The following is an 11,647-nucleotide window of genomic DNA, read 5'->3' on the forward strand; positions in this document are numbered from 1 at the left end:
GGAGGACTTCAAGAAAGACATGAACACACTTAGGGAAACACAGGAAAACATTAATAAACAAGTAGAAGCCTACAGAGAGGAATCACGAAAATCCCTGAAAGAATTCCAGGAAAACACAATCAAACAGTTGAAGGAATTAAAAATGGAAATAGAAGCAATCAAGAAAGAACATATGGAAACAACCCTGGATATAGAAAACCAAAAGAAGAGACAAGGAGCTGTAGATACAAGCTTCACCAACAGAATACAAGAGATGTAAGAGAGAATCTCAGGAGCAGAAGATTCCATAGAAATCATTGACTCAACTGTCAAAGATAATGTAAAGCGGAAAAAGCTACTGGTCCAAAACATACAGGAAATCCAGGACTCAATGAGAAGATCAAACCTAAGGATAATAGGTATAGAAGAGAGTGAAGACTCCCAGCTCAAAGGACCAGTAAATATCTTCAACAAAATCATAGAAGAAAACTTCCCTAACCTAAAAAAAAGAGATACCCATAGACATACAAGAAGCCTACAGAACTCCAAATAGATTGGACCAGAAAAGAAACCCCTCCCGTCACATAATTGTCAAAACACCAAACGCACAAAATAAAGAAAGAATATTAAAAGCAGTAAGGGAAAAAGGTCAAGTAACATATAAAGGCAGACCTATCAGAATCACACCAGACTTCTCGCCAGAAACTATGAAGGCCAGAAGATCCTGGACTGATGTCATACAGACCCTAAGAGAACACAAATGCCAGCCCAGGTTACTGTATCCAGCAAAACTCTCAATTAACATTGATGGAGAAACCAAGATATTCCATGACAAAACCAAATTTACACAATATCTTAATACAAATCCAGCACTACAAAGGATAATAAATGGTAAAGCCCAACATAAGAAGGCAAGCTATACCCTAGAAGAAGCAAGAAACTAATCGTCTTGGCAACAAAGCAAAGAGAATGAAAGCACACAAACATAACCTCACATCCAAATATGAATATAAAGGGAAACAATAATCACTATTCCTTAATATCTCTCAATATCAATGGCCTCAACTCCCCAATAAAAAGACATAGATTAACAAACTGGATACGCAACGAGGACCCTGCATTCTGCTGCCTACAGGAAACACACCTCAGAGACAAAGACAGACACTACCTCAGAGTGAAAGGCTGGAAAACAACTTTCCAAGCAAATGGTCAGAAGAAGCAAGCTGGAGTAGCCATTCTAATATCAAATAAAATCAATTTCCAACTAAAAGTCATCAAAAAAGATAAGGAAGGACACTTCATATTCATCAAAGGAAAAATCCACCAAGATGAACTCTCAATCCTAAATATCTATGCCCCAAATACAAGGGCACCTACATACGTAAAAGAAACCTTACTAAAGCTCAAAACACACATTGCACCTCACACAATAATAGTGGGAGATTTCAACACCCCACTCTCATCAATGGACAGATCATGGAAACAGAAATTAAACAGTGATGTAGACAGACTAAGAGAAGTCATGAGCCAAATGGACTTAACGGATATTTATAGAACATTCTATCCTAAAGCAAAAGGATATACCTTCTTCTCAGCTCCTCATGGTACTTTCTCCAAAATTGACCATATAATTGGTCAGAAAACGGGCCTCAACAGGTACCGAAAGATAGAAATAATCCCATGCGTGCTATCAGACCACCACGGCCTAAAACTGGTCTTCAATAACAATAAGGGAAGAATGCCCACATATACGTGGAAATTGAACAATGCTCTACTCAATGATAACCTGGTCAAGGAAGAAATAAAGAAAGAAATTAAAAACTTTTTAGAATTTAATGAAAATGAAGATACAACATACCCAAACTTATGGGACACAATGAAAGCTGTGCTAAGAGGAAAACTCATAGCGCTGAGTGCCTGCAGAAAGAAACAGGAAAGAGCATATGTCAGCAGCTTGACAGCACACCTAAAAGCTCTAGAACAAAAAGAAGCAAATACACCCAGGAGGAGTAGAAGGCAGGAAATAATCAAACTCAGAGCTGAAATCAACCAAGTAGAAACAAAAAGGACCATAGAAAGAATCAACAGAACCAAAAGTTGGTTCTTTGAGAAAATCAACAAGATAGATAAACCCTTAGCCAGACTAACGAGAGGACACAGAGCGTGTGTCCAAATTAACAAAATCAGAAATGAAAAGGGCGACATAACTACAGATTCAGAGGAAATTCAAAAAATCATCAGATCTTACTATAAAAAGCTATATTCAACAAAATTTGAAAATCTTCAGGAAATGGACAATTTCCTAGACAGATACCAGGTATCGAAGTTAAATCAGGAACAGATAAACCAGTTAAACAACCCCATATCTCCTAAGGAAATAGAAGCAGTCATTAAAGGTCTCCCAACCAAAAAGAGCCCAGGTCCAGACGGGTTTAGTGTAGAATTCTATCAAACCTTCATAGAAGACCTCATACCAATATTATCCAAACTATTCCACAAAATTGAAACAGATGGAGCCCTACCGAATTCCTTCTACGAAGCCACAATTACTCTTATACCTAAACCACACAAAGACACAACAAAGAAAGAGAACTTCAGACCAATTTCCCTTATGAATATCGACGCAAAAATACTCAATAAAATTCTGGCAAACTGAATTCAAGAGCACATCAAAACAATCATCCACCATGATCAAGTAGGCTTCATCCCAGGCATGCAGGGATGGTTTAATATACGGAAAACCATCAACGTGATCCATTATATAAACAAACTGAAAGAACAGAACCACATGATCATTTCATTAGATGCTGAGAAAGCATTTGACAAAATTCAACACCCCTTCATGATAAAAGTCCTGGAAAGAATAGGAATTCAAGGCCCATACCTAAGCATAGTAAAAGCCATATACAGCAAACCAGTTGCTAACATTAAACTAAATGGAGAGAAACTTGAAGCAATCCCACTAAAATCAGGGACTAGACAAGGCTGCCCACTCTCTCCCTACTTATTCAATATAGTTCTTGAAGTTCTAGCCAGAGCAATCAGACAACAAAAGGAGATCAAAGGGATACAGATCGGAAAAGAAGAGGTCAAAATATCACTATTTGCAGATGACATGATAGTATATTTAAGTGATCCCAAAAGTTCCACCAGAGAACTACTAAAGCTGATAAACAACTTCAGCAAAGTGGCTGGGTATAAAATTAACTCAAGTAAATCATTTGCTTTCCTTTATACAAAAGAGAAACAAGCCGAGAAAGAAATTAGGGAAATGACACCCTTCATAATAGACCCAAATAATATAAAGTACCTCGGTGTGACTTTAACCAAGCACGTAAAAGATCTGTACAATAAGAACTTCAAGACACTGAGGAAAGAAATTGAAGAAGACCTCAGAAGATGGAAAGATCTCCCATGCTCATGGATTGGCAGGATTAATATGGTAAAAATGGCCATTTTACCAAAAGCAATTTACAGATTCAATGCAATCCCCATCAAAATACCAATCCAATTCTTCAAAGAGTTAGACAGAACAATTTGCAAATTCATCTGGAATAACAAAAAACCCAGGATAGCTAAAGCTATCCTCAACAATAAAAGGACTTCAGGGGGAATCACTATCCCTGAACTCAAGCAGTATTACAGAGCAATAGTGATAAAAACTGCATGGTATTGGTACAGAGACAGACAGATAGACCAATGGAATAGAATTGAAGACTCAGAAATGAACCCACACACCTATGGTCACTTGATTTTTGACAAAGGAGCCAAAACCATCCAATGGAAAAAAGATAGCATTTTCAGCAAATGGTGCTGGTTCAACTGGAGGGCAACATGTAGAAGAATGCAGATCGATCCATGCTTATCACCCTGTACAAAGCTTAAGTCCAAGTGGATCAAGGACCTCCACATCAAACCAGACACACTCAAACTAATAGAAGAAAAACTAGGGAAGCATCTGGAACACATGGGCACTGGAAAAAATTTCCTGAACAAAACACCAATGGCTTATGCTCTAAGATCAAGAATCGACAAATGGGATCTCATAAAACTGCAAAGCTTCTGTAAGGCAAAGGACACTGTGGTTAGGACAAAACGGCAACCAACAGATTGGGAAAAGATCTTTACCAATCCTACAACAGATAGAGGCCTTATATCCAAAATATACAAAGAACTCAAGAAGTTAGGCCGCAGGGAAACAAATAACCCTATTAAAAAATGGGGTTCAGAGCTAAACAAAGAATTCACAGCTGAGGAATGCCGAATGGCTGAGAAACACCTAAAGAAATGTTCAACATCTTTAGTCATAAGGGAAATGCAAATCAAAACAACCCTGAGATTTCACCTCACACCAGTGCGATTGGCTAAGATCAAAAACTCAGGTGACAGCAGATGCTGGCGAGGATGTGGAGAAAGAGGAACACTCCTCCATTGTTGGTGGGATTGCAGACTGGTAAAACCATTCTGGAAATCAGTCTGGAGGTTCCTCAGAAAATTGGACATTGAACTGCCTGAGGATCCAGCTATACCTCTCTTGGGCATATACCCAAAAGATGCCTCAACATATAAAAGAGACACGTGCTCCACTATGTTCATCGCAGCCTTATTTATAATAGCCAGAAGATGGAAAGAACCCAGATGCCCTTCAACAGAGGAATGGATACAGAAAATGTGGTACATCTACACAATGGAATATTACTCAGCTATCAAAAACAACGAGTTTATGAAATTCGTAGGCAAATGGTTGGAACTGGAAAATATCATCCTGAGTGAGCTAACCCAATCACAGAAAGACATACATGGTATGCACTCATTGATAAGTGGCTATTAGCCCAAATGCTTGAACTATCCTAGATCCCTAGAACAAACGAAACTCAAGACGGATGATCAAAATGGGAATGCTTCACTCCTTCTTTAAATGAGGAAAAAGAATACCCTTGGCAGGGAAGGGAGGGGCAAAGATTAAAACAGAGGCTGAAGGAACACCCATTCAGAGCCTGCCCCACATGTGGCCCATACATATACAGCCACCCAATTAGACAAGATGGATGAAGCAAAGAAGTGCAGACCGACAGGAGCCGGATGTAGATCGCTCCTGAGAGACACAGCCAGAATACAGCAAATACAGAGGCGAATGCCAGCAGCAAACCACTGAACTGAGAATCGGTCCCCTATTGAAGGAATCAGAGAAAGAACTGGAAGAGCTTGAAGGGGCTCGAGACCCCAAAAGTACAACAACGCCAAGCAACCAGAGCTTCCAGGGACTAAGCCACTACCTAAAGACTATACATGGACTGACCCTGGACTCTGACCTCATAGGTAGCAATGAATATCCTAGTAAGAGCACCAGTGGAAGGGGAAGCCCTGGGTCCTGCTAAGACTGAACCCCCAGTGAACTAGTCTATGGGGGGAGGGCGGCAATGGGGGGAGGGTTGGGAGGGGAACACCCATAAGGAAGGGGAGGGGGAGGGGGATGTTTGCCCGGAAACCGGGAAAGGGAATAACACTCGAAATGTATATAAGAAATACTCAAGTTAATAAAAAAAAAAAAAAGAAAGAAAGAAAAAGAAAAGAGGGCCTACCTGTAAGTGACTGAGCTTGGCAGCCATTGGTCAGCTCAGGGATGACATCACAATTTCCCTTCTTTGACCCAACAATGCCCATCAGCACTGAAAAGGCTGGGCCCTGGCTGAGGCGCACACAGAGGGAAGATTTCACCCCATGGAGGACACTGTCTAGGCTGCTCCTGTAGTGAAGACCAATCGCTGCTCTCCAATCAGCAGGATCGGAATTCGCGCTTCTATCAACATGGGAAAAGACAGCAAAGTAAGACCGAAAGTGAACGTCTCTCCTTATGTCCATTTTATGATGGACTTCAGAAATCAAATGAGGGAGCAACAGCCAAACATCTACTATGACTTTACCGAATTTTCTAGAAAGTGTTCTGAAAAGTGGAAGACCATCTCAAAGAAGGAAAAAAAGAAGTATGAAGCCCTGGCCAAGCGCGACAAAGATCGGTACCAACGTGAAATGAGAAACTATACTGGACCGAGAAGGGAGAGAAGGAGGAGAGATGCAGATGCACCGCGGAAGCCACCATCCTCGTTCCTGCTCTTCTCCCAGGACCATTTTGAGGAGATAAAAGAACAACATCCAAACTGGACTGTGGCGCAGGTGGCCAAGGCTGCAGGGAGGATGTGGGCCAGGTGTTCAGAAGCGGATAAAATCCCCTACGAGGAGAGGGCTGCGGTTCTGAGGGCCAAGTACCTTGAAGAGCGGGAGGCCTACTACCACCAATGCCAGCGCGGGGAGTAAAACTTCAAGGGATGGGGCAAACCCAGTCTGAAACAATAAACCTCATTCAACTGGCTTTCTGGCTCTGGTGTTTAGTGTTTTCTGATTGTCCTTGCGTGCTATGGTGTGGTAGTGAGTGGTTTGATTCAGGTCTAGCCTTGGGGAGGATGGCTCTCAGAGAGGCAGCTCTAAGACAGGAACTGGCTGCAGGACCCAAATGGCCTAGGTTGACCTGGGTGGTCAAGCACATGTGAAAAGCCATTTGTGTACAGGGAACCAGCTCCACAGCTGCTTTTGGGACCAAAAAGTATAGTAATCGGATCAGTGATTTCTTAATACAAATCCTAGCTTTTGCTGTGACTTGCATTCTCACGGGAATGGGGCCAAAAAAGACAGCGAATTGTGCTGTCTGTGCAGGCAGCCATTTTGATTTTGATTACAACTCTGTGTTTAGAACCAAGTTGTTTGGATTTTGACACATCAAGGTCCATGTGACAGGATAGGTTCCATGTGGGGCCTCCAGTCTCTTGAGGGTTAGGTGCATCTTCTCTGACTAAACCCAGACCCGGGCTGTCGTCTGCTGTATATGTGTTTGGGGGGGGGGGCTCATCTCAGCTGGTGTATGCCTCGTGGTTGGTGGTCCAGTGTCTGAGAGATCTTGGGGATCCAGGTTAGTTGAGACTGCTGGTCCTCCTACAGGGTCGCCCTCCTCCTCAGTTTCTTTCAGCTTTTCACTGATTCAACTACAGGGGTCAACGTGTTCTGTCCATTGCTTGGGTGTAAAAACCTGCATCTGACTCTTTCAGCAGCTGCTTGTTGGGTCTTTTGGAGGGCAGTCATGGTAGCCCCCTGTTTGTAAGCATGAGTTTTGCAGGCAAATGGATGGAACTAGGAAATATCATCGTAGTGAGGTATCTGACTAGTTACTGGATGTTAGCCAAAAAAATACAGACTACCCACTATACAATACACAGAACTTAAGAAGTTTAACAAGTTGAAGGGCTCAAGTGAGGATGGCTCAATCCCACTTGGGAGGAAGAAGAAAGAAATTATAGAGGGTGGGGGGAGCGAGTGAGGGCCTCGGCTGGCAAGCAGACTGGGGAAGAAGATCAGGTATAGGAGAAGCAGGACTGAAGCCCTGTTTTCAAGCAAAAAGAATGGAATCAAGCAATGTTGTGAGGTAGGAGGTGAGGGGACCCTCTAGACTATATCAGAGACCTGGGATTTGAGAGAGGGACCTTAGATGAAATGCCCTGCAGTGGGAAGAGGAAAGTGGAGAGTCCACGTCCAGTAGAAAGGGTATCATGTAGAGAGATAGCGTTACCATCCCTCAGTCACAAATTCAGAAGAAGAATTGTTACTGCCTAAAGGAACTGCAGGGACAAAAAGGGTCACTGGGGGAAAGGAGATCCAGTGACCAGCCCAAACTTGTCCTATCTCAGGGGTTGCCTCCAGGGCCTGTCACTGTTACTGACGCTGTTGTGTGTTTGCAGACAGGAGCCCTCTGGGAGGACCAACCATCAACTGAAAGAGTCAGATGCAGACATTTGTACTCATTCAATGGACAGAAGCCAGGGACCCCTGTGGTTGAATTAGGGAAAGGATGGAAGGAGCTAAGGAAAAGGCAACCTCATTGGAAGACCAGCTGTCTCAACTAACCTGGATCCCCAAGATCTCTCAGACACTGAGCCACCAACCAGGCAGTATACACTAGCTAGTCTGAAGCCCCATGGCAAATATATTGCAGAGACTGGCTGATCTGGTTTTAGTGAGAGAAGATGCACCTAACCCATTAGAGCCTAGAGATCCCAGGGAGTCGGGAGGACTGGTAGGGTGGGTCGGGGGATGGGAACATCCTCTTTGAGTCAGGGTGGGGATGAGCGAGGAGGTATGGGATGTGACATAGTAAGAGGGCAGATCAGGAGGGGGATAAAATCTGGAGTGTAAAAAATTTAAAGAATAATAACAAAATGAAACAAACTACACTAAAACAAAATCACATTCAGAATCTCTCTGTCTCTGTCTCTCTCTGTGTATATGATATGAAATTATAGTAGGTACTATGAGATGGGAGGATGATATCTAAAAGGCGAAGTGGCAGAGTCCATAAGATAGTTACTTACTTAATGACACCAAAGAAGAAGAAGGCACTATTTGGAGGGACGAAATAGTGGTGGACAATGGGGGAAAGAAGTGCTATAAATAAGAATAAAATATAGTTATATATGTGTATAATAAAATAATAAACCTTTTGACTTTGTGTGCCAACTAAGAGGCACGAGTTAAAACTGACTAGTTGAACCACAACTAGATAAAGCCCTGTTGCTGAAGAACCACACATATTGGTTCCAGGATATAGAAAAATTAATCTAGAACTAAGTTGGAAGCATCTTTTTAATAGCCAGCATTCCTAATGTCAATGGGTTCTAGGCAGGCGGCAGGAGAAGAAAATGCCCTTGCCTTGCTGTAAGCTAACATTCTGGGAACCCCGTGAGCTATAATAATACACTTCCAGCAAGATATGTCCTCTGATGCCATAGTGGCATGACCTCCATGTGAGTAGCTCACAACTCTCGGATAGAATCTGAGGCCCACCTAACTAAAGAAATACAAGCCACGTAATTTAAACCTTGCCAAATTATGTCTAGGAGGCCATGATTGCTGGGGAGAAACCTGATGCTGTTATTTTGCTGTATGGATATGATCTCGTACTGTCTCCAAAATACTTAAGCTTATATCCCTAGATTAGTGCTTCTCTCAGCCTTTGTGAGAGACATTTTCACCTGCTGTGGTAAGGTTTAATGCAAACAGACAAAAATAACAGAATAATGTAGAGAGAATCTCTTTGCGTTATGTGGAAGCATCTCCTGTCAATAAAAAGCTGTTGGCCTATTAGTATAGGCAGGAAAGAGAGGTAGAAGTTCCAGCAGGAAGAAAGGAGTTTGGGATAGAGTCAGGCAGGGGAGAAGATTCACCCAACCTCTGAGGAAGTTGGTAGCATGAACCTGAGGAGTTGTAACTAACCACATGGCAGGACTTAGAATAGAGCAAACCAGGTAATTGAGTTACAAGGTAGCAGAAACAAGTCAGATCTTTTGGCCTAGTCAATTATTCATAAAAATTCGGTCTCAGAATCATGATTTTGGGAACTATGGCATTGGTGGCAAAACCCACAGATACAGGTGAAAGTGCTGAGAATAAGGGGCTTTTGTATGCTCATCCCTATATGAATCTGTATCATACACTTCAAAGCTCATGGAATATCATAGTAGAAGGGATGGAAAAATGTTGGGAGTCCCAAAATGTGGAAGAGTGCTGTGGGATGCTGTTTTCTGCACATGACAAAGACTTTAAGCCCATCAATTCACAGAAACATTGGCTACTTGAACAAAATTGGGCCCATTAACATTTCATCACTGAGTGTGGAGGGGCTCATAAGGCCCCACATTTCTCTGAGGACCTATAAGGAGATTTTGGGTTTTAGGAGAGGGAGGAGCCATACAGTTCAGTGGTATAATCACTGGTAATTTGTCTTTGCTCTAGTAGACAAAAACTTCTATTTAGGCTCAGATCATATCCTAATTAAACTTACTGGGTAAAGAAAATAGACACCAAAGCTCAGGAGAGAAGACGCAGGAAGAAGAGGAGAATTAGGAGGAAGATGAAGAGGAGTTTTCTGGGTGGTAAGAGACAGTGTTATGTAGAATTGAAGACTCAGAAATGAACCCACACACCTATGGTCACTTGATCTTTGACAAAGGAGCTAAAACTATCCAATGGAATAAAGAGCATTTTCAACAAATGTTGGTTGAACTGGAGGTCAACATGTAGAAGAATGGGAATCAATCCATGCTTATCACCCTGTACAAAGCTTAAGTTCAAGTTGATCAAAGACCTTCACATAAAACCAGATACAATCAAACTAAAAGAAAAAAAAAGTGGGTAAGAGCCTCAAACATATGGACACTGGGGAAATTTTCCTGAACAAAACACCAATGGCTTATGCTCTAAGATTAAGAATTGACAAATGGGATCTCATAAAACTGCAAAGCTTTTGTAAGGCAAAGGACACTGTGGTTAGGACAAAAGGGCAACCAACAGATTGGGAAAAGATCTTTACCAATCCTACATCTGATAGAGGACTAATACCCAAAATATACAAAGAACTCAAGAAGTTAGACTCCAGAAAGCCAAATAACCCTTTTAAAATGGGGTATAGAGCTAAACAAAGAATTCTCAGCTGAGGAATATCAAATGGCCAAAAAACACCTAAAGAAATGTTCAACATCCTTAGTCATCAAGAAAATGAAAATCAAAACAACCCTGAGATTCCACCTCACACCATTCAGAATGGCTAAGATCAAAAACTCAGGTGACAGCAGATGCTGGTGAGGATGTGGAGAAAGAAGAACACTCCTCTATTGTTGGTGGGATTGCAAACTGATACAACCACTCTGGAAATCAGTCTGGAGGTTCCTCAGAAAATTGGACATTGCACTACCTGAGGACCCAGCTATACCTCTCCTGAGCATAAACCCAAAAGATGCTCGAACGTACAACAAAGACACAGGCTCCACTATGTTCATAGCAGCCTTATTAATAATAACCAGAAGCTGGAAAGAACCCAGATGCCCTTCAACAGAGGAATGGATACAGAAAATGTAGTACATCTACACAATGGAATATTACTCAGATATCAAAAACAATGACTTTATGAAATTCATAGACAAATGGATGGAACTGGAAAATATCCTCCTGAGTGAGGTAACCCAATCACAGAAAAGCACACATGGTGTGCACTCACTGATAAGTAGATATTAGCCCACAAGCTTGGAATACCTAAGAAAAAAATTCACAGATCATATGAAGTCCAAGAAGAAGAAATATCAAAATGTGGATGCTTCAATCTTTCTTAGAAGGAGGAACACAATACTCACGAGAGGAAATACATGGACAAAGAGTGGAGCAGAGACAGAAGGAAAGGTCATCCAGAGACTGCCCCTCCTAGGGATTCATCCCACATGTAGCCACCAAACCCAGTCACTATTGCTGATGCCAAGAAGTGCTTGCTTACAGGAGCCATATATGGGTGATCCTGAGAAGCTCTGCCAGAGCTTGACAAATACAGAGATGAATGCTCTCAGCCAACCATTGGACCGAAAATGGGTTCCCCATTGGAGGAGTTAGAGAAAAGACTGAAGGAGCTGAAGGAATTTGCAACCTCATAAGAACAACAATATCAACCAACCAGAGATTCCAGGGACTATCCCACCAACCAATGAGTACACATGGAGTGACACATGACTCCAACTGCATATGAAGCAGAGGATGGCATTGTCCAGCATTAATGGACTAAAAAGCTCTTGATCCTCTG

The 11,647-nt window shown here is 42.0% G+C and overlaps 1 protein-coding gene across 1 annotated transcript; it reads left to right on the forward strand.

Moving 5' to 3' along the window:
- The first annotated feature begins 5,644 nt into the window (after window positions 1–5,644).
- Window positions 5,645–6,349, forward strand: LOC103694587 (high mobility group protein B4-like). The gene has a single exon (XM_087601018.1). It carries the CDS (start codon window positions 5,788–5,790, stop codon window positions 6,292–6,294), a length of 507 nt encoding a protein of 168 aa, XP_087457144.1. The 5' UTR covers window positions 5,645–5,787; the 3' UTR covers window positions 6,295–6,349.
- Window positions 6,350–11,647: the final 5,298 nt, after the last annotated feature.

This window comes from Rattus norvegicus, chromosome X (genome assembly GCF_021556685.1).
Source record: "Rattus norvegicus strain SHRSP/BbbUtx chromosome X, alternate assembly SHRSP_T2T, whole genome shotgun sequence".
Taxonomy (NCBI): domain Eukaryota; kingdom Metazoa; phylum Chordata; class Mammalia; order Rodentia; family Muridae; genus Rattus; species Rattus norvegicus.